The sequence below is a fragment of the Harpia harpyja genome, chromosome 3 (assembly GCF_026419915.1).
Source record: "Harpia harpyja isolate bHarHar1 chromosome 3, bHarHar1 primary haplotype, whole genome shotgun sequence".
In the NCBI taxonomy this organism is placed as follows: Eukaryota; Metazoa; Chordata; class Aves; order Accipitriformes; family Accipitridae; genus Harpia; species Harpia harpyja.
The window spans coordinates 26,926,766-26,950,874 of NC_068942.1; the positions used below are offsets into that span (position 1 = coordinate 26,926,766).

A 24,109-nucleotide genomic window follows, 5' to 3' on the forward strand; every position below is an offset into this window, starting at 1 on the left:
TTCAGCTGTTGTACATCTCGACGTATCATGCAGCCAGGATAAATTACTAGCATTACCTTTAAATATCTACATGTACAGACACAGAGAAACTGAAATGATTTTCATTATGTACTGGAAGATGTAGACGAGAGGACTGAAATAGGTTTCTGACTTGAGGAAGAGTACCCAGAGTAAATTGTATTTCAAAATTGTCATACCGTAGCACGTATTTGAAAGGAATCCAAGCAATGTAGGTTTACCTCATCTAACAAACGACATGCTTGTGTACAACAGCACAGACTCATCCAGGACTGCTCATATATAAAGCATCCTTCTGACTCTTGTTTCAGTTAAATACAAAGATGATCTCCTACTGAACTTGGCCAAAGCCACGTACTTTCAAAACTTACGACCATTTAGAGTATATTGTATAAAATATTGGGTGTTGCATACTCTGCGGAACATTTTTTCTGAATACTATGAATAAGCTGCAAGGTTCCTCGTAGTTCATTTTTACATAGGATTTAAAAAGAAAAAAAAAAGTCAGCAGATTGTTAGTACATTTAAAGTGTTGATATTCCTGTGCCTTTCTCCATGTAGCACACTGTTTGCCTTGTTATACACTTTGAATCCCATCCTAAAACAGACAGTGAAGCTCAATAAGATGAACAGCTTTCAAAAGGTGCCTGTTACCTTTCCAAAAGACCCTAAGGAGATTTGTTCAGGCTTCAATTGCTCAATTCTAGACATTTGAATTAGATTACAAGAAGCCCTTGACAGAAAAATCCCTTAATGACAGAAAGGGTCATCCCTTAATGACTTCACAAATTATTGTTTAGATTCCAAAATAATAATTTTGCTGCTTCTCTGAATTTGTCTAGCACTGAGTTCCTGTAATGTGTTATTTTGTTCAGCTAAAAAAACCAGCCTGTATCAGAAATCTTCTTTCCACGCAGGAAAAGACTATGATTTAGTCACTCAGTCATCAATTGGATAAATTAAATAAGTTGCACTTTTTAAGGATCTTGTGATAGAGTTTCAAGTTTGGGTATTTTTCATCTTTTGTATAATTTGTATAATTCTTGTAGTTCTCCTCTGATCTTCTATCAAATTGTTATAGCCCTCTTAAAAGTGTAGCCCATATACAGTCTGTGTTAGTCTTGGTCATGTATTCAATGACACTTGATAACCTGTTTAGCTGCAAGTCTGAACCCTGATCACAAACATCAAGGAAGCATTCATGCTTTTTTCCCAAACCGTGCATCAGTTTACCAACGTATTCTAATGGACATGTAACTTATTTGAATGCATTATCTCATTATTAGACCTGGAGGACAACACTTTGTTAAAACAGTGATAAGCAATCCTAGAATAATATCTTCCACCATAAAACAGATTCATCTCAGTAACACAAAAGTGAGAACTGGGACTTACTAGATGATGCACTTTATCATCCAAGGAACTCTAAGACTGTTTTCCCTGACTATACAGCTTATAATATCACAGCCTCCAGACATGTGTCCACCTTTTACATAGTACCGAACAAACTAGCAGAAGTTATCCAAAGATAACAGTAGAGCACCTATGTGCTGTAGTATCCTACAGTAGCTTTCAGCCTTATACCAGCTTTCCAGCAACTTCAGTAAATAAAAAAAGATTGGTTTCACTAAGTTCCTGTCTTTAATATATTTACCACTACAAATATGATAGGGAAGGCAGATAGGAAGGAGACAATGTTGACAAAAAGATGATTGGACAGTTTTACTACAGACATTCTGGTTACCGTCAGCTAGAAAACATATGCAGAAAGACTTTTGCAAGTTCTGCTATCATTTTGTCCAACTTCCGTGTCTTCTACTTCATAGTATAGCAGCTGGTGTGAGAACATGGGAAATAGTTTTTTTCTTCCATTTCTTGAAGCAGAGGGGTGGGATGAGGTTAATAAATCAGGGAACCAAGAAGCACTTTGAGTATTGATAGATTTTAGATTAGAAGGTAGGACTGGGCCCAAAGAAAAGCACTCGAAATAAGAACATATCATGTAGCTGAGAAACAAATGTCAGGCACAATAATGTTGAGTGCACATGTGCGCTGTCCTCAAACAACACTGGGTTAGTCATGTCAAATAAAAATAATGAATATAATTTCATATTTAAAATGTGATATTGCTCAGGTTTGGGGAGGGTGGGAGCTATTACTTGAAAACCAGGAAAACATGGAGAAAAAACTTTTTGGAGAGCTCACTTGTAGCTACTAAAGAGAGCTCACTAGAAGCTACAAAACCAGCAAATGATTGCCACTTAAAGAGCATTTTTAATAGTGAAGCTGCACTGAGTACTGACTGCAAAATGGGCCTGTAAAAGTTGATGGCATGCATGAAAGTATCTACTGAGGTTTATCAACCTTTTAACAAAGGAGGACTCCAATGTTTCACAGCTTTTTAGGTACTCTGATGCTGGAGTACCTTACCTGCCAAAAAAGTGTTTCAGAGTTGTGTAATAAAATTAGAAACATGAGGGTCGCCCTGATCTCAGGACAAGGACTGCGTGCAAATTTTGAAGCAAAAAAGGGACTCCCTCAGGACTTCAATGGAGATTCCCTCATCTCATGTACTAAGGTTGCTGCAGAAAATGTCAGGGGCTTTGTCAGAAGAAGAAAAAAGACTACACATGACAAAAGCTGGTTGTGTTCCGTTTCCCAGGATAGGTAAATCTAAGCTGTATGTGCTAAAAGATATTTCATTTTCCAAACAAGCTTGTTTTAGATAAAATCCTGTCACCTCTATCAGAAGGAATATTAGTTTATATTTACTTAACACTAAAATCAAAGAAATCCAAAACTTCTTTCCAAGCTTTAGGCAACTGTACTGAAATACATATAATTTAAATATATAAAAAATAAATATACATTTCAGTTTAAAATATATTTCTAGAGTGAGTATCTCTAGTCTGCCTAAAAAAAAATACACCTAGGATTATCCTGTACACTTAGAAGTCTGGTACAGAAAGATGATTTTATCCTATATATTCTTCATAGCCAAGCTATCCAGGGAACAATATCTGAAACTTGTGCATTGTGTTTACACAAAGCTTACAGAACAGACGGAGCAATAGTAATTCACATTTATCCTAAGTATTAAGTCAAGTACTGTCAAGTTGGACAAATTGCATCCATACTTCCATAGTGACCATGACAGTGACAGCAACAGTAACATTTCCTCATATCCTCAAAATACAAAGGCTCTGTGCTCTCCAGAGTGAGCAGAGAAAATGTTTGCATGGACCAGCATGATAACAGCAATCAAGCTTCTGGTAGTTTATGCAGAAGTTTCTCAGTTGCTCATGGGAAACTGTCAGGTGTAACATGAAATGGAAGCTGGATGAATGATGAAAATGGTTCTAGCAAATGATTGATAGCAGAATGTTGGTTTTTTTTTTTTTTTAAAGACAATACAGACAATGACAAGGTGTTGTGTTGATGTCACCCTGCTGCTACAGGACGAAAGTAAGTACAATGCAACCATTTATACAGATTATATATGATAGAAAAATAAATTGTTCTGAAGAGTTACCCATAGCATAAGCAATACAGCTCATTAAAATTACCCTTTGGGATATTGCCAACTGTATATCAGCTTTTTTTTTTTCTTTTTAATTAAGAAAGTTACTGGGGATATTGCCAACTGTGTATCAGCTTTTTTTCTCTTTAATTAAGGAAGTTACTGAAGTTTTGGTTAAAAAGACCTCAAAACATGTCTGGTTTTTAGTAAATCCTTTAGTGATCCTTTATTGACCCTTCCCATATACTTAGCATTAATAAGGCCACAGCTGGAGTACTGGGCTCCCCAGTACGAGAGAGACATGGAGTTATGGGTGTGAGTCCAGCTCAGGAGCACAAAGATAATTAAGAGATTGCAGCATCTCTCATATGAGGAGAGGCTAAGAGATTTAAAATAACATTTTCTTCAGGTAAATAGATGTGGGCATACCACAAAACCCTGTCAAAAATCAATTCTGTTAAAGCTGAGCTTCAAATTAAAGTTACTTTCAGGTGTTGATATAAACGCCTTTTATGATCAGTTCTATGAGCTGATTTTAAAAAAATTATATATATCACTGCAAGATAATAATAATAAATGAGAACAGTACAATTATATGAAAGATAAGACACATTTGTGATATGACAAGGGAAAAATACTTTTCTTAAAATATTCTTGAAGTCATCAAAGTGTCATTATTTTTGATGTAGGAGTGTTTACCTTCATTGACAAGCAGTGATTCTTTGCAGCTGCTGAAACCTCTAGGAAAGTAGTTTTCTCTGTTGTTACTAAATGCTAATACTGCATTTGCCTTAAAGATTGGTAAAACATTTGATATTATAGTTTTAAGGATTTCCACTGTTAGTTAAATTAGCCAAAATATTTTCATCATTCCTTTTTTAGCTTATGGTGGTGATCAAGTGAACTTTTGTGCTTCTACATTTTGCAGTTACGTGTCTGTTTTTTAGAAAATGAGCAATAATCTTTGTGAAAATCTTGAGATATTAAGGCGGCAAAATAACTTCCTTCTCTTCTGAATATTTCAAGAATAAGAATAAATTAACAATTGTAAGAATATAGCTTTAATAAAGACAAAGCTGATTTATAATATATAAGTGCCACGGTGCGTAAGACTGGCTAGTAAGTGGTAAAGGGGCTTTAAAGGGAAACATTTTCTTTTGCATCGCATGTTGTAAACTCAGTTTTGATACTTTTACTTCTGTTGCGAAGGAATATCTTAATCCTAGACTAATCTATTGAAGCCAATAGAGGTTATGCCAAAATGGTCTAAGAGTGCACCTGAGCTGCATCATCAGCCTACATTATGGGGAAATAGGGATCTTGGTTGCTCCCTCCCACACGCACACCTTGCAAGAGAATGTGTGGGAAATCTGGACCAGATGAGCTGCACTGCACTCTGGTGAGGTTCATGGTGTTGGGGGGCAGGAGGAGGGAAGGGGTAAAGACCCTGCAGCACAACAAGGAACTTGCATGCAACTTAGTTTTAACAGAGGAGACTGTTAGATGGAGAAGATATTGTACTATTCATTCAGTGCAAATTAAGGTAGCAGTCCAAAGTCTTAGAAGATTTAGCAATGGGATAAGTAAGGAAGGTTGGAAAGGAGGGTAGAAATGCGTATCTGAACTTGGTCTCCAGGCACATTTGTGAATCTGTGCCTAAGACTGTCGAGCAACTCAGTAGATGGTGGGACTGGCAACCTTTTCCAGCTCTCACTGCAAAACACATTTTCATATGCTGTCTAGGCTGTCACACATTCGTGGCTGATGACTGAAATTTTCTTTGCCCCTGTGTGCCTAAAGTCTAACCCCCATTTAAGAATTCAGGTTGCACGTGCAAACAACCCCCCCCCACTTACACGTCTCCACTTCACATAGGAATCACAAACAGATGAACACCACTTAGAATTGCCAAACAAATGTATCCATTACACTCAAAATAGACAAATTTGTGCTTGGTCAGGTCCAGAAGGAGTTTCCCCACCAGGCCCTTCAAGTTTCAGTTTAGAGACTCTCAACTTATTGTAAATTCTGTTGCTACAGATTAAATCTTGCAATTTTCTACAGTGACCAATGAGAAAGTTTGGACCCACGCATTCTTCAAAGGCACACCTGAGCTTGCACAGTCCCAAGAAATTTCCGTAAGAATCAGTTACTCAAGCACTGACCCAGTGAATAGAGTCCAATGCATTCAGCTGAACATTTTTGAACATTTCCTGTCAGATGGAAAATGGTTTATTTCAAATGGCAAATGGATGCCTTGAAGAACTGGCAGCTGACAAAAAGCCCCAATTCTTAACACAGTATACTGAAATCTTAAATATAAGTAAGACTACACAGATATGCCCGTATCTACACTGCCAACTAAAAAAATGAAATAATAAACAGGAAAAAATATTTAGAACCTATGATTTATTTTAATTTTAATTATTCACTCTCTTAGCTGATGTAAAAATATCAAGATTAGTCACTTCATTAAAGCAAATATCATTACTAGACATACCTGACAAATTTCCCTCTTAGTAACTCAGGTGGTTAATGCATTAAAGTAAGGAAGGAACTCAATCAACATTGAAGGAAGGAGAATTTGGCTCGGTAAACATCAAAATGATATTGTGTTAATAGAATATGTGAGTTATTTCTGTGGTTATATAATGAATAAATAAATTGTCAGATTATTTTAAACACAGGTCAGGAAGATAGAGAGTTTTCCAAATCCCACCATGATATAATTCAGTGATTTTCATCAGGAGGATCCACAGAAAAACTGATTTAGTGCTGTCAATGACATAGTGACTCTTCAGTTAGTTTGGGACAACTAGGAAATATTCATCTGACTTGTGGCAACAGCCAAATAGAAGTAGAAAAATGTGGTATCCAAAATGATCCTTAAGATTTTCAGTATGTAAGGAATGCTGAACTAAAAGTCAAACCACGATAGTCTCTACAAGGATATATTTATGAACATTTAGGGTAATGACAGTTCATGAAGGCTTATGAAAACTGTAAAAGATATAGCCATGCTACATGCATCTTAATCTACAGCCATGCATTCTCAAAGTCCATGGGAGACTGCATTATATCTAAGTTTCAAGCAAAAAGCAAAATAAATAAAAAAATGCTTGCAATAAACACTGAAATCTTAATTGTTATTTTAAAATGATTTTTTGAATTTAATTTATATTTTAAATAATGCTTAGAACATTACAAAGTAAACAATTAAACAATTTGAACCATCCAGTGGTTCACATATGAAGAATGATATGTAAAAGAAATATCAATGAATGAATAGTAAAATCTTTTAATTCACCATGATTTAGAACAGGTACCATGGAATAATCAGGAAAACTGTTTTTTTCACAATGCACTCTCCAAAACCAGTATCCTCAATATTCCAAAATGTTATAAAGAAAAAAAAAATCAAACAAGCAAAAAAGAAGAAGAGGAAGAAAGCAGGACCATGCTGTTCACCCACGCACCTGGAGGAACAACTCCAATACCATCATCAACATCATAATCTGAGATGTCACTATCACTGATTGGCCGAGATCCTGCACAACAGTAAGGTAAACAAATACCTGAACATCTGGTCGTGTCATAAAATGTAAAAAATATGTTCATTTAACACACTACTGAAATTAAAAAAATGATTTTAAGTCTAAACAATAGAGGAGGAGAACTCAACCCCAGTGACTGACAGTGGTGTTTCACAAGACAGCTGAGCCAATTTAACATCTTACAGCTGCTGCAGCCTCCTTTCCCCTTCTCCTTCCCTCATGTCCTCAGTAATCCTCTACTAGGATAGTTTATCTCACTAAACCAGCAAAAAGTTAACTCAAAGAAGAAAAATACTTTTGTGCTATTTCAGTGAGTAAGCTGAATCAGCTTGCTGAACAGGAAAGGAGAGGTGGCAACATATGGTGAAAGAGGGGAAGAGGAAACAGCACTGCCAGCTTTTAGAAAAATTCAAATCTCTCATAAAAACTAACCTTTAATTTGCTCTCTCTATACATATCCTCATGCAGCAATTACAGCAATATCACATTTTTATATATCATTCCTGAGTGTGCACCAATTTCCTACGCATTGGCTGGAATGAATGACTTCCATGTTTAAGAAAAAAAACAGAAAAATAGCTTGGAAACGTACTTGAAAATAATCCCCTACATCCTTCGTATTTCTAAATAAATCTTAAATTAATTTAAATGAACAGAGAAGCTACAATATTAAAATATTTCAATACATTCATTATTTTAATATGCCTCATACAAACCTGAAATCAGACTCATCAAAACAACTGTACCTCCCAAATACATGCATACAACTTCTTTTTGTTGCAAAAGCACACTTCTCATCTGACTGTATAATGAGCATATTGGAGGTTGCGACTAACTTTACGATGAAAAGTGTTAAGCCTCTTAAGTCTTTAAGGACTTTCTTTTTGTAAATGAAAAGCTTTTAATTATTAAAAAGATTTATCCAATAATGATGAACTTCAGATTTCTATTTAAAAGGAAATTTACGCAAACAAACGTTTGAACAATTTTCTTTTGTTAGTGAAGACCAAACTAATTCCAACAGGTTTCACATACTTGAAAGTTATGCATCACAGGTGAAAGGCTGCTACGTCATAATGTCATAATTTGTATCTCTCTTCTGCCACACATTTTCATTATGTTTAAAGACTATGAAATGGAATTTTTATCTTGTATATGAAAGTTAAATATCATTACACCATATCGAGCATTTCTAATTTAAAATTTAAAAGAGATGAACGGAATTTAGACCTACTTTGTAATTTTTTGCTAGTGCTTTCTCCACCATGAACATGTCGTCTTGGCATGAAAGGTGATGGCTGAGGCAGAGGTAGTGAAGATTCATCATGTGTCTGTAGCTTATACCAATGTGGTTCATCATCTAAAAGCGCTGTCTCCAGCTCTATAAGAATCTAGTAGGAAAATTATCAGGTTTTAATTTTACTTTCAAGGCGCACACACACAAACACATATATAAAATATATATGCATATGTATTCAAAACCAAACAACGAACTCAGGAGAAATGTGATTGTATTTATCACCTCTCCAAGAAATTCACTCTCTTCTTCTTGTACTCTTGGCTGATCCCATACGGTTATTTCAAGCATTCGTTCTCTAAAATCTCTACGATGTACATGTGAGTAGAGAAAAGTTTGGTTCCATTTTGGCTCTAGACTTTTCTTTACTGTTTTGGTCCTCCTTTTACTCTTATCACTGAAACATAAATATTTGTTGTAAATTGTTTGTAGAGATAAATCACAAAATGCCATCTACTCATCAGCACTTACTGTTTTCATTCTTTCTGATCTGATAATGCCTAAAGAGAGAATTATTTGCTGTACAGTGGATCACATTCATCCAAAAGTCCACAAAGCTAATTTGATACTGACTTGCACGATTCAAGTGCAATTTTTTGTTACAATTAATCCAACTATAACAAATTATAAAAAAGGAATTCTTTACTTCATAAGCATTCATTTAAAAGTTGATTCAATACATGGTAAATTACAACATAATTTTCTAGACTGAAATTCTACTACCTTCTGTCTGGAAGAAAATACATTTTTACATAGGGATTCCTAGGGCGTCCATCTACTCTTGGTGGCAAATCTGTTGCTTGCAGAACATTTACTATTAACTGATGTCCCACTTTGTCGTACCACAGTTTAACCTACAAGAATCAAGTTACCAGAAAACATTACTGAAAATGGAGAAAACCCCGAATTTTCACACTGCATCACATTAACCGCAATGCAAAAGTAACCATTGTTTTTTTTCGAGAGACAATGAGATATATTTTATTTCAAATCCCCTAATATTTAATTAAGTTAGATGGAAGAGATGATGGTATATACCAAAGACTATTCTGTTTGCCACAGCTGAATAAAATGCTAGTGCCTGATTATACTTACATTGTTTATTGTACTCACTGCATAATCTTGCATCTGAGTGCACTTAAACCAGCATGTCTTAGCTCTGCACCTTGAAAGCTACATTCAAATAGGAAGCCCTGACTGCAACTAAACTTGAGGCATAGCTGAAATCTATCTACTCTGATTTGTCACCTTGCAAATGTTCTTATGGAAAGTACAATATAGAGCTAAATAATTTCTTAAGAGAATCCTAACATTACGAATTTTTTGAGCCTGCTGTATACTTGGAAATTAATATGATCAATATAAAAAAAATATAAGAATGTTCAAAAAGTCTAAGTACTCACAGTATATTTAATAAGCACAGCTTCAATTAGTATTACAGACAGTTTCAGGATGTAGTGTGTATATAAATTAAAATGCATTGCTGAACAGTGTAACTCTTAACAAATATACAGCTCTTTAAATGCTCCCATAAAGAAGATAAAGTGATACTACACTTATCTGCGGACTACTGGAATGTACAGAAGAGACACCATTTTCAGTGCAGAGGGTACAGGATGACAAGTTACAAGGCACTTTTATGGGCTCCTCTCAATGTAAATTCTTGCGCTTTTTGGTGTATTAAGACAATTCTTTACCTCTGCTGTGATTACAGTGATGGTTTGTGAGTGTGTACAGAGAGTCTTAAAAACATTGGAAAGATGTTAGTCTTTACCAACAACAGACATTTCTCTTGACCTCCCAACAGACCCTGTGAATGTGGAGTGCTGAGGGACCAGCACTTCATAGATTTTCATTAACAACTCAGGAAAAACAAAATATGCTCACAGAAAGCTGCCCTGGTAGGACTTGTGGTGCATCCCGTAGGGCTCCAGGGCTGGTCGGAGATATAACAGAAATAGAAGGCCTTTCCATCTTCTGAGATTCAAAAGAACTCGAACCTAAAAATACATGAGAAACACATGAACTTTCCATCCAAAACTTTGAAGCAAATTTGGATAACTTATGAATTGCTTTTTTGTTGAATTGCATAAAGTTTGCATTTATGCACAGTATAACTGGATTAATATACAGAAAGATTTTAAACTGATGTATATAGCATAGTGAAAAAGACTGCCTGGATACCCTTACCCCAGATTAAACCTGCCGTTTTGGGGTTTATTTCAAATAACATATAACAAAGTGCTCCTCATATAGCAGTGATAAAGCATACCAAGTGTTTCAAATAAAATATTGTCCTCTGACAGAATTACACATTCTCCCTTCCAACCCAAACTATTCTATGATCTCAAATCTTTGATGAATAAACCCACATCTGTTGTATGGATTATACTCCTGGTAGCCTCTGAAATTTTAACTCCCAAGGAACTGGCACACAGTAAGGTATGCAGGACATGCGTCTGGCATGGAGGATGCTCCGGCGCCTGCAGGATATCAGCAGTTCTCCACCAGCAAAGCAGAGCCCTCACAAATGAGATGAGCTCGCGACATGTGTAACAGCACTCGGTGGCCCCACAGGACCCTGTCCCAGGTAAGGTTTCTGGTTGCATCTCAGGCAAGGCTCAGATGAGAAAAGACTGGGAGCCGTAGCCCTCACATGCTCCAGCTGACACTGTTCAAATGGGATAGTTCAAAAGAAAACCATTCTTTTGAAGCATGATACACAAAAAGTTCACCTAACCAATTTTGCCTTGTTAAGAAAAAGAGAAGCAAGAACTCTGGACTTAGACTGGATGGTGCAGGAGGTGGAATTCTGACACCATTTGACCTTTGGCAATCCCTTATACCTGTTTCCTCTCTTATGTTAGGGCAAGTAAATGTCTGTTTTGGGCCAGAGCATGTATACCAGTACGGTTCTAACAACACAAGATATAGAAGAAAACAATAAAAACCTGCTACCATTTGAAATCTGTATAGCTTTAATCAAATCTATATTGCTTCAGATTTAACACATATGACCAAAACCCAGTGAATTTTGTCATACAGAAACCTCAGAGCCAATGCAGTCTCCCAGTGCTCATCTTTCAGAAAATTCATAGCTGAAATGATTGTACTGGATACAAGACCATGCTTAGTGGAAGGAACAAGGTGTATACTCACTAGACTCTAATGGGGGGTGAGAAGTCTCGGGAATCCGTGGAATATCACTAAAACGTGAATATACACATAGTAATTAGAAACAACAGAGATGACCTTCTGCTGTGACAAATACGTTTCTGAGACACATTTCTAGAAATATGGATCTGTTTCTGTTCTAATGGGTTACAAGGAAAGAAACACATATTTTCCACTAGCATTCATGAAAATCTTACTAATGCAAACTACGTCTTTCAAGTTAAGGAACTAGCAGACATAACAATATGAGCACTACAGTCAGTGTTCATATTGTGGATGGATTCCACAATATTTTTACAACCAGAATAAAGTTAGAGAGCTTTTAGGAAGTGAAAGGTGGCAAAAGGTAGTACAGCTACGGATGTTCAACTATTTTGGGGACGAAGAAAAATCAAAAAAATAAGATATAGATTAACTCACTAGTAATTTTTATATAAACGTCTCAAGGAGTTCACGGAATGAAACTGATGAAAATGTCTTATAATAATAAAAAGAAAAAGCAAATTATATTAGCAATGTTAAACAAACAAAAGAATAATGCATTTCTTCAAAGGCTAAAAAAAAAAAAAATAAAATCAAATCATATTACAATTGGGTATGGACATTTTTCAACATAGACATACCCAGCACATATAGAGCTATAAGCAAAATCAAACTGGTTAAGTCCACACACATCAAAATTTTGCCATCAACAAATTTACTCTTCCATCAAAATCTGGATGATGCTAGCTCCTGGCTCTCCTCTGTTCTCAGCAATCATTGAAAATACATTGCAAGAGCAAAAGAAACAACTGTTATTGTACAAATGTTAGCAAAGCAGCAGAGCAGGAAAATAGAAACCAAGTTCTTCATTGAATTACTTGAAAATATTTTTATCTACACAAAATAATCCCAAATTGGGACTACAATAACATTTGTGAAGAACATTTACAAGATTTTAAGCCTAAAGCTGAGCATTTTAAAGGTATTCAGGCACTTCTCTGTTCAGTGAACCACTATCTTACTGACTTGGAAGTCAATAAAACTAAGACTTCTAGGTATATAAAAGTCACTTATGAAAAAGAAACAGACAGTTAAGTCAGAAAAGGAATGTAACAATAGCCAATCAGATAGTCTTAAATTCGCTTTTCATGTCCTGCAATTTAAACTTCTGGTGCCTGTGTTTTAAAAAAGCCTATTTCAGCTCCACGTTAATGTCTCACATCAGCTTACACCTCACATCACTAAACAAGAACGTGCTTCTCTTTGCCTTGAATTTGTAATTCGAGAGTAATGTGGTTTCCTCAGACTCATGGAAATATAACTGCTTTACTCATTCTTGACACGGCATAGAACTACTTTACAAACATATAAACAGATTAACGACCTGTGGCACAGCAGGGCTGCTGTGCAGACTTCTGCCTCTTAACATTTTCTCTCTTTCCAAGGCAGAATTTCCAGGGCAATTCTCAGCAGTCTGAAATATTTACTTACCACATTTAAACTGATTTTTCTGCTCAAGACAACATTAAGTTTGTAATGATATCTTGTGCTAGAATATGAACACTCTCATCTGCAGTATAGCATTGTTCGTAATAACATCACGCTTAGGATAGCTAAACGAAGGCTCCTATGTGCCAGGAGTGTTTTAACATGGGAAGTGCAACCTACAGTGTCAAGTTTCATAATCCCTGGGTGGGTGAAGAAAGACACTAAAATGAATTTGGTTTGGATTTTTCTCTGTATTGATGACAATACAGTAAAAAAAAGCCTAAAAATAAGAGTCAAATTACATACATAAGCACTGAAGAACTGATTTATACTGACATTAAGGTACCACTGCGCTATTAGACCAACACAGAAAAGTCTAATAATAAACCAAGATGAGAATCAGATCCACACAGTTTACAAGAGGAAAAACAGACACTGGAATGAAGATACCACATCATGAAAAAAAATGGTCAAGTTGAGAGTATTTTCCTCACTTAGAGCTGGCAACACAAAAGTCCTCACCAGGTAAAGGTAAATGACAAAAATAATCAGATCTTTCTCAAGACTTTATGAATCAGACAGGAAAGAACTGAAAGTACAATTTTTTTAAATGTATTTTTCTAAACTCCTTGTAATTCATATGAAAAACCAACCGGAACAGTGGAGGTTAGAACATAAATTCCAACTCCAGACAAAATGCATGTTTGCAATAGAAATGTTATTTGAAATCTCTAAAACTTTATAATACAATGGACAGCTTTTTTAAAAAAAATATATATAATTTGTATATATAAAAATTAAATTAAAAATATTTTTATATATACATAATGCATGTGTCTGTGTGTATATGTGTGCATATACATATATAAATTATTACTAAGGAAATCGCATCTGTAATATATTTAAGTACAGCTCCACACCACGTTGCAAGACACAAAAATAAAAGAAAGAAATAAATTCAGTATGCAATATGGTACCGATCACCAAACTCATGGCAGAGTATTCTAACAAGCTCTCTAACAGTTCTGCTTTCTGCTATTGATTTCAACATGTACATGAAGTAATCTAAAGCTATACTTCTGTCTATGCGTGAATTTCTTACAAATTCAATAATCCAGTTTACATAATCATTTCTTAAATATTACATGCACACAAGAAAAACAACCGGTGTACTAGACTTTATCAAAAGTATGAGTGGTATTTTTTTAAAATGTTGGCATTTTAATTAAAGAATGAAAATTCTAAAAAGAAACTATAATCTAAAACTTGTTATGTAAGAAAATTAGTCTTATCTAGCCTGCTTTTATTTTTGGATTGCAGAAAGCATTCTAACGCTATGATTTACAAAAAAGCTCTTCAGAAGAAATAGTAGCTCATGACTTAAAATGTTCAAAACTAGACTAGACAAAGCAAATGGTAAAAACAAAGTAAGAAGTTGCACAACCACTTATTTAAAATAGTAACAAAATTTCACTCCCCTTTCGGAGCAACGTGAAGGTCAGAAAAGTAATGTCAGACACACATCCAGTAAAGTGCTGCCGACACCGAACTTTGTCTTTCTATCTCTGCCTTGGAAGGCAAAGGTATTTTGTGGTCATATGTCATGTTACATATGATTATCTTATGTCTGATTCTTCCACACCTCAATGAATACGTAAATTAAATCAAACTATACCTTAGGTTGAGACTCCTCTGTGCAGATACATGGTTTGTGAGGATCACTATTTTGTAAAACACAGGAACAGCTATAATTTCCCTGAGGTCTATAGTCAAGAGCTTGATCACTGAAGACAAACCAAATTCAACTGTAGCTGCAACCCACACTTTTTTTAGATTTCTCTAGGGACAGAAGCATAGTCCTCTACACCCTACAGAGTTTTCAGTTTCTGTGTACGTGTCCCCAGTGCTCAACCTTCTATTTCCAAAAGCATTCCTTCCCACCAGAACCTGTAAATCAATCTGCAGTTTGCACTAATTACACTACTTGAGCGACTCTCTGGAATTCAGTACTGCCTGGTTTGTGATGGAGGTTCAGCCTCCTTGCGAGGACCTAGAGCACAGTAGCAGTCCCTGCACAGAGGAGCTGAATCACACCAGAGAAACAACAATTTTGGCAATATTATCTGTGGAAATCCAAGCAAAGATAGCTAGCATCTGACAAAGAAAACAGAGACAAATGAAAAAAGATTTGTTTTACCTGTGCTATCCCATAGAGCTCACCCCAGCACACAAGAGACGGTGAGTTAGTTACCATGCCAGGTTTCTTCTCCAAAAAGAATGCTGCCAGAGGATTTTCTATGCTGCCCTACATTAACCACCTCTCACATTGTATGCATATTCATAGGTAATTCTTCCCCTCGTATTCAGATAGCCAACCCATTAATTCTACTTTTTATAGGTCTCTTACCTACCTTGTGTTGCAATCACTAGCATTAGCATCAATTAGTTTCTATGGAGTTTTCACCGTACTGTTGTGGTTATACTCTTTATTGTTGCTATGCCTTCATCTGCTAATAGTGTTACATGTTTCACATTTTTCTCTAATAAACATCCTACAATTATCCATTACTCAAAATTACATTTGCTGGTAGACACACAAATCCAAATTTACACGACTGAGCAAATTGTTTAGCCATCATTTTTGTAACTGGCAGTCTAATTGTGGGCTTACAATCGTCCCAGTATTCACTTATGCCAAACTGTGTCATATTTGGGCTTTTTAGACCTAATATGCTAGGACTTTTTAAATCACGACCATTAAAAGTGATGGTACGTTATTTGCATTATTAATACTGAGAGATGAAAACACGTAAATTATGCAGATGAAATATCATTTTTCAGGTCTTTCGGGAACCTATTTCCTCACAGGAATTTTAGGTGTAATGGATTACCACTTAATGCTGTATCAAGCGGCTTCAATTTTGCTGAGTCAGCACCTAAAGTAGACACAAAACTTTGATATACTAGATTTGTTGGATCAAATAAAATTTGCTGTCATGAATTTGAAACAATCACATAGTTTGGATAACAAGACAAGGAGAAGCTGGGGGCAGGGGGAAAGTAATCTGTTAATGCAAGCAAACCATTTCCCATTATGTAACATAATTTACATAGATTATAATTATTAAAAAAAAAAAAAAGAAAAAAGAAAAAAGAGAATCCTGTGTAGTATGTTCTTTTTTGTTAACGAATACCAGGATTTTCTTCATTTAACAATGTCTGATACTTTTTGTTCTTTTAAGATGACAGACAGGTAAATCCCAGTCTGATACAAAACAACAGGACTTTGACTCATTACTGCTGGAAAACGGAAATATCTTTAAATTTCAAAGTTCCATGCACTAGTCACTTTGGGATGTTTATTAGCTCTTCTCAGAAAAAAAAACCCAAAACCAAACAATCCTCAAAGAAAAAAAACCAAACAGAAAAATATCAATCAAGACACAACTCTACAAGAATAGTGCTATTATAGTATGTAAAAACCTCCATGCCAAGACTCTATTTATCTCAAAATAAAAGCACAATCTTACGTGGTCTATTTTTGCCTATGTCTGGAAAAAATATGCACGGGTCATCCAAAGCAAAACTTTACGTTTTCTGGTACTATTTCTGGGTACACTTTTTCCAGTGTAAAATTCACTGCTCAGATTCAGACATTCTTTAATTTTGAATGCAATTCATGTTCTGTGCCTCAGTTCAACAGTTGCAGTATTTTCTCTTGATTTTTCTTCAAGAATATGTCACTGGAATGTGGTCACCTTGTACTTCACTTTTTGAAGCTATTAGATTTGCCAAATCCATAAACTAAAAGAATTCAAATGGTTTAATAATGAAGTTATCGTAAAAGTTTGAGGATGCATGACATTTGCAAACATACTGATAGCAATAAATATACCTAAAGCTCATTACTTAAAATACTAATCTAGCACTTTCCTTTTACATCAGTTGTACAAATCAATTTTCAGATTTTCTTCAACTGAGACATGGAGTTCAAATCGGGTCCAGTATCAACATATTTCTTTTCTGCTGATTTAAACATAAAAACTAGACTTCCAAAAATCTCCTTATGGCATTTTATTTTTAATTACAAAGACATAGGACTGAATTTGCAACTTTCAGTCAGGAATGTCTCCTAATTTATCTGACTAAAGAATGTAAAATAAGGTTTCTACTCCCCCACAGTCTCCATCTGGATGGTAATTTTAGCCTTTAACAACCACTATTATTGCATCAAGCTTTCATTTTCCATTAGAAGGTCAAACTCATAACTGGAATTAGCAACGAATGTCAATTTTAAGTACTTTTAATAGTGATTACCATTAAAAAGGCAGAACTCATTTGCAAAATATAGCTACACTTGCGCAGTATAGACAAAACCAAAAATCAAAAGCTGATGTGAAATAAATGTAGAAGAATGTTTTAGTCAGAAAATTAATCATGGTTTTTTGTTTCTAAAAGTGAAAACTTATATTTGAGACAGATAAAAATTATAATTAGGATGAAAACTAGCAAATTCAAAATGAAATAATCATGCATTCATAAGGAGGAAACAGTTTACCGTCTACCTACAGGACAGTGGTATTTAGAGACTTGACAGTGAGTGCACATGACATCTGGGAAGATGAAAAACTACAGAGAGATTTAAATCCTTTTAATTTTTTTTTTAAATTAGCCAAGAGTCACTTTTTACTGTTAATCATGTGACTCTGTTCTGCAATACAAATGTGAATTTACAATATATGATGCATATTCAATCCTGTAATACTTAGCTCAAAACAGTCCCAATAGAGTCGTGTTCCGGGAAGGAGTGTAGAATATCACTGAAACAATTGTGACAAATGCAGGGCCAACGCCACTAATCTTATCAATTGAAACAGATTTTATGATCTTTCTAAGGTTTATTTGGGAAATCAATAACAGAAGAATTGTTATCACAAAACCCCAAGCCTGGATTTATAATAAATAAAAATTAAGATTATAAACATAACAAGTTAATGCTAATTTTTGATGAAACTTTTTGTTTCCACTTTTGATTTTGATGACAGTATCATTTAATGCTAAATATAGTTTTTTCAGTTAATAGTTTTGGTTTTCCTTTTTTTAGCTTTTAAAGAAGGCCTGTTTAAAATCCCACTAGCATTGACTTATTAAAATTGTGCAATGCTCCACGTTTGCTGATGCTTCCTTCCACTCATGAAAACTTGCATAAGTTATTCTGATTTAGTGAAGCTCAAAGCCTGAAAACCAGATTTTTCTCATGCACAGGTCCACTTGATACACCAATTTAGCTTTGCCACTTGGCAAAAACCTTGTGAGTACTTCGACCATACGGAACACAACATTTATATATATATATCTCACTGGAAAGATCCAAGATTGTAAATGGCAGTGAAGAAAATGGAATATACAGCATGTCAATAATAGAAAGTGAATCATATTCCATTATTAAGAGCTAAAAAATAATGAACTCACAAATAGTCCCTTTAAAAGTCCCATTAGTAGAAGTAATAACTGTACTTAAGAAGCAAGTCTTTAGCCTTACCCAATAGGCCTTGAAACAATAATTTCAACTTGAGGTTCTGATTTTGATTCTAAAATAATGTTGTAAACTTCTTCATTTGTAGCTCCAGGCAAGGGTTTACCATTCCATTCTAGAACTTCGTCCCCTTGAATTTAAAAAGAAGTTTATCTCATTTCCATATTCTTTTACAAAGACGTGCAAGACATTTATGAAATCTATATAACCAAGTAACATTGCCCAAAATCAATTAAAAAGCTGTGCTGAAACACAAAAAAGGTTTCTGAGACACTAAGAAGGCTCCTTTCTCAGAACACAGCTACAATTTGTACACACAAAACATATTAAAGAAACCACTTGTGGAAACATATTAAGTATTTCCAAAATAATACAGGACCTGTTATTGCGCTATGAAATGAAAGAGTCTTTTTAAAACAATCTTTTATTAACTAGCAGTTAATAAGCTTTGAAAACAGCTTAATCTTCAAAAATGAAAAATATAAATACCTACTGTTAAGCCTTTAAAAATCGTGACATTTTAGTACAATTTATACACTGTGCATTTCAATTTCTCTACAAAAAGGACAGTCTTCATTGTCTGTGTCAAACGAACCAAAAAGAAAAGCAAGGAGTGAGTCACTATCCCCTGAGGATGTTAGAGGGGACAGAAAGGAAAACATGATGTGAAAGTTATCTAAACTTTCTTTTTTCAGCTTGCTATTTCTGGAATTTAAATAGTATGTACATTACACTGTATTTTGGCCTTATTATAAAAAGGTGAAAACCTTGAAGGGTAGTTTCTAAAGAAAGATCAGTATATACAACTGAACTGCAGGAACCATAGGGTAAGTTTACGCTCTTATGCCCCATCATATGCAGCAGCCAAAACTTCACAACCACTATCTGATGCCACAAATAACTAATTTTATGGACAATGATTTTATGTTTATCAGATTCAGTCAGGAACAACCCTTCAGCTGCTGGCTTTGCTCCTTTCTGAGGAGATCTAAGCCAAATGATCAAACTTGCGCTTGTTAATAAGCCAAGGAAAAACTGAAGTCCTTTTTCCCGAACAGCCTGTTATTTTGGTATTTTAAGAAAGGACTCTACAGAGTATTCCACTGGCTTTCAAAGCATTTTGGCATTCTTTAAAACATGAGGGCTTGCTAAAGACAGACTTAATAAATGCTTGCTGGCCTAAGTTTCATTTTCTACCACATTGTTTAGCTGAAACAGTTTTAAATATTTCATATATTTATTACATAATCTTATGTCGGGGGGAACAGGAATTAGATATTGCCTAGGAACTTCATTTAAAATTTATACAACTCGGTAAAAACACACCCAGTTTCTTCTGTAATACTGACTGTATTTTAAAGCTAACAACTGTTATAAACTAACATGTTGTTTTTTCCCTAAAATATAATCTGATTTCTTTAGAGATAGTTGGCTTAATTTACAAAAGCATCCCAGGCCTTAAAAGGAACAAGATGTGGCCAGCTTTGCAATAGTTATAACTTAATGGCAAAACCCAACTGGTACATACGCTACATTTGTAACACTTAAAATCACAATTTAAATGTCATTTACACAGCAATGATCTATCACATTTTGAAGACAAAATAGGTGCAACATGGTTGAGAATCCTGAAGAGGAACATGGAGGTGCCTGTATCGCAATTTTAGAGGACTTAAGCAGCTTTTTTACTTTTGAGAATCAATAGGAGATCAAACAAGTAAAAAAAAAAAGAATTGCCAGGATGACTAAATGTAAGATCATCATAGTCAGAATGCTAAATTAACAGATGTGGCTCCAATTGCTCTTACTGAAAACTAGATCCAAATGGAGATTTGAGTGAAATGACACTTCTGCTAGTTCTAACCAGATCACCACCATCCATCTTTTGCTCAGCTTGTTGAGTTATCTTTTTGACCAGCCAAGCCCTTTTACATTGTCTCCTTCATCTAAGATACTGTTTATAAGGCTTACATTCCGATTTCTGCTCTCAGTAATAGGCATGGACACAGGAAAACACCATTCAGATACTCAAAACTTGGACATAAGCAAAACCCAACTGGACATAGTCCTGTGCAACCTGCTCTAGCTGACCCTGCTTAAGCAGTGGGGTCGGACTAGAGATCTCAAGAGGTCGTACCCACCTCAACCATTCTATGATCCTGTGATACACTGCTACAAATTCAGGTGAGAAACTCTCCGGTCTTAAGTCCCACTGTAGTAGCACAGAGTTGCAAGTCAGTCAGTCAAGGAGCTGTTAGACACCTTACACTGTAGATGTTTAGGATAGCCAAGATATCTGCACAAAGCTGGCTGGTGGAACCTACAGGACACCTACACCCTTATGGAGCCAATTCTGCTGGTGGGGCATATATCCCAGGGTATCTAAGATGCCTCTAGAAAGGAATATTAATGCATCTTGCATTCTACCCCCACTTATTGATGCATGTTCGGCAGAGATGGAAAGTTTTCAGACTTACGCTGCAAATCTCTGATTGTTTTTATGTTGATTTCTAAAATAGTAATTCGGATTGGGAGATACCTCTGCGGGTCAGGTAGTTCCAACCTCTGCTCAAAGCAAGGCCAACATCAAAGGATAGACCAGGTTGCTCAGAGATTTCACCAGATGAGATTTGGGTATCTCAAAGGAAGAATGTGCAACATCTCTTCTGGGTAACCTGTTCTAAGCCTTAACTATCCTCTCTAGATACAAAAAAAAAAAAAAAAAAAAAAGATTTTCACAAACAGGATCTCTCTCATTCCAGCTTGTGCACATTGCTTCTTTGGTGATCAGTGTGCACTTCTGAGAACAGGCCCACTCTGGGTTCTCTACAGCCTCCCATTAGACAGGTAAAGACAAGAATTAGACCCTCCCATAGTCTTTTCTTTGCCAGCCTGAACAAACCCAGTTCTCTCAGCTTCTCATACATGATATGCTCCAGACCCGTAATCAACTTTCTAGGTCCCTCTGCCCAACCTGGTCCAGTTTGTCAGTATCTCTCTTGTACTAGAGGAACCCAAACTGGACACAGTACTCCAGATACAGCCCCATAAGCACCGAATAGAGAGCAACAACCACCTCTCTCAACCTGCTGGCAACAGCCCTCCTAATACAGCCTTGTACATGATCAGTGTTTGCTGCAAGGCGCTTTGCTGACTCATGGTCATCTTGTTGTCCTCCCGCACCTCCAGACACTCTTCTGCCAAGCTGCTTTCTAGCTGATTGGCTCCTAGTGTTTACTGTTGCACTGGGTTATTCTGTTCCTGATGCAGGACTTCGTATTTGCCTTTGTTAAAATTTATGAGGTTTGTACAATTACTCAAAGATTTACCAACTAGCCAAATTTTGGAGGTTTTTCATAAAGACGAAAAAGCATGTTTTCCTAACGGCAAGGACTCATTCATGCCTTTTTTTGTGTTTTACTCCCATACAATAGGCTGAATAGACTTTCATTCATTGAAAGCAGGCACAAAACAATGTATTTTTTTTCTGTGAAATTATTTTGGCTCTAAAAATATTTTTAGAAATTAAAAATAGCTTTGACTTAAAACACAACACATTAGAAATGTAATATTTCAGCCCAAATAGTTCAAGATTAGTGGAAAGAAACTTATTTTCTGTACTTATTATCTGCAATTAAAATCTATAAACAACTATAATAACTGGTGCTATCAATCCCATGTATATTGACTTGGTAAAAAAAAAAAAAAAAAAAATCTCAACAAATGCCAAAACGAAGTAGGGTATTTTTAGAGACTCATCTTTTCTACTTCTGTATTACTATTTTCTTCAAGCAATTATCCTAAAATCATACAAGTTGTCATCGCAGCTTCTGATTCCTAAGAAGGCATTGCATAGACTTTGGTTTGCTACGACAACACTTGGAAAGTAGTTGCTTAGAGCCATGGTAAAAATATAAACCGCTAAGAAGTAACTTTGAAAACCAACTGTTGTGCATAGTTCTCGCTTCATTTAGAAGCTTGAAATATGCCAACAGCACAGACACTTATTTGTAAGTGCAATATATACATCTTATATAAATGAAATATTTTAAGACCATTTTCTTGAGTTGTTTTCCATTTTTATTTGTAACAATTCACATTGAAAGAAGCACTAATAAAGACCATTGTGTACACAGTGCATCATCCTTCAGGTGACAGTATAGGGCAAGTAAAGTAACTGCAGTGAGCTTTGTTTGCCACAAGGTAACAGTTTTAAAAAATGTTTGCATTGCTTCTATAAAGTGTAACAAGCAGCTCCTGAGCTAGCAAGCAAAAAGTTACCGGTGACACTCAGTCCTGACACCAGCACTGATGAGGAGTGTCTTGTATTTTGCTCATACATCCAAGCAACTGGAGTTAATAATAAATTAGAAATGTAGGCAGCTGTGGCATTCCATAACAACATTACGGTATCATCCTGTATTTAAAAAATATTAGCATATCACACAACCAATGTTAATATAAATTAACAGCTGCATTACAAAAAGCCAAAATTAAAAGGCAATATATTTTATATGCAACTGATTGATTTACCTGCTCTGAGATGCCCCACCACATCAGCCAAGCTACCTTTCTTCACTTTGGTAATGAAGGCACCGAGTCGTCCTAATTCTGTCATTTTTCCTCCAACAACCTGGTTAATCATAAATTTGTGAGTTTCCAAGCCACAAACCAGACATCATATCAGGCATAAATATATAGACATATCAGTTTTCACATTATTTTTAAAATTAAACCTAAAATACGCATAAGCAAATCTATTGTCAATTTGGGCTCTACAGAGGCTTAAGGACAAAGTTAAAGATACAAAAAGGCCAGATCTACTTGAAAAGAAGTACAGCTGACACAGAATGTATAAAATTGATATTCCTTTTGATGTGTTCGAGTAATCAATCTTATGCCGTTTGCTAAGTACCTAAATTTGTTGCAGAAAGAACGTTTCTTAATAAATAACAAAGAAAATGTACCTTTTGCAAATAGATGTCTGTCACATGCTTAAGTTTAAATTGCAAGTACACATCAAATCAAATGTATGAAAATCCCAAAATGCAACTGGTACAACAATTAAAAACTTAGCAAATACACTACTATGGAAGATGGGCAAACAGTTCAGAAGAACATTGCTATTGCTAAACCCCAGGCCCTCTCATTCAAGCACATGACAGGACAAAAGAGCAACTTCTGACTTTTGTTAACAGAACTGAACAGAGCTATTTTTGAAGATGACTGCATGATACAGAGATCAGGAAAATCAGAACAAAAGGTGCCCTCAAGAGATTAGATTTTAAATAAAATATAAACCAAGAAAATGTAGTCTTGCTGACTTGCTATTCTCTTTGGCTTCCTTACTCTCTCCAGCCAGGTTGGTTTTTTTTGTCAGGAATATCCTGGAAGGAGTTTTATAATAAAAGGGAACAGTGGAACGCTAGTTCATTAGGTATTATTTCCCTATGTTGCAATCACAATAACTAGTAGAAGCTTTAATACAGATATATCTCCAAGAAAATCGAGAAGCCTACCTGCCAACAAGGCTGTCACAA

The 24,109-nt window shown here is 35.4% G+C and overlaps 1 protein-coding gene across 47 annotated transcripts in view; it reads right to left on the bottom strand.

Moving 5' to 3' along the window:
* The window catches only part of RIMS1 (regulating synaptic membrane exocytosis 1), a 341,727-nt gene that overhangs the window by 125,314 nt on the left and 192,304 nt on the right, over positions 1–24,109 (bottom strand). For 27 of the 47 annotated variants that reach the window (XM_052781720.1, XM_052781734.1, XM_052781721.1 and 24 more), the window contains 9 exons: positions 23,103–23,202; positions 18,576–18,699; positions 11,984–12,040; positions 11,549–11,595; positions 10,277–10,389; positions 9,113–9,243; positions 8,615–8,786; positions 8,327–8,483; positions 7,015–7,086 (listed from right to left, as the gene is read on the bottom strand). In XM_052781720.1, the coding sequence (XP_052637680.1) occupies positions 7,015–7,086; positions 8,327–8,483; positions 8,615–8,786; positions 9,113–9,243; positions 10,277–10,389; positions 11,549–11,595; positions 11,984–12,040; positions 18,576–18,699; positions 23,103–23,202 (973 nt within the window). The remainder of the gene's footprint in view (positions 1–7,014; positions 7,087–8,326; positions 8,484–8,614; positions 8,787–9,112; positions 9,244–10,276; positions 10,390–11,548; positions 11,596–11,983; positions 12,041–18,575; positions 18,700–23,102; positions 23,203–24,109) is intronic. The other 20 variants (XM_052781726.1, XM_052781737.1, XM_052781774.1 and 17 more) reach the window with 2 other exon arrangements.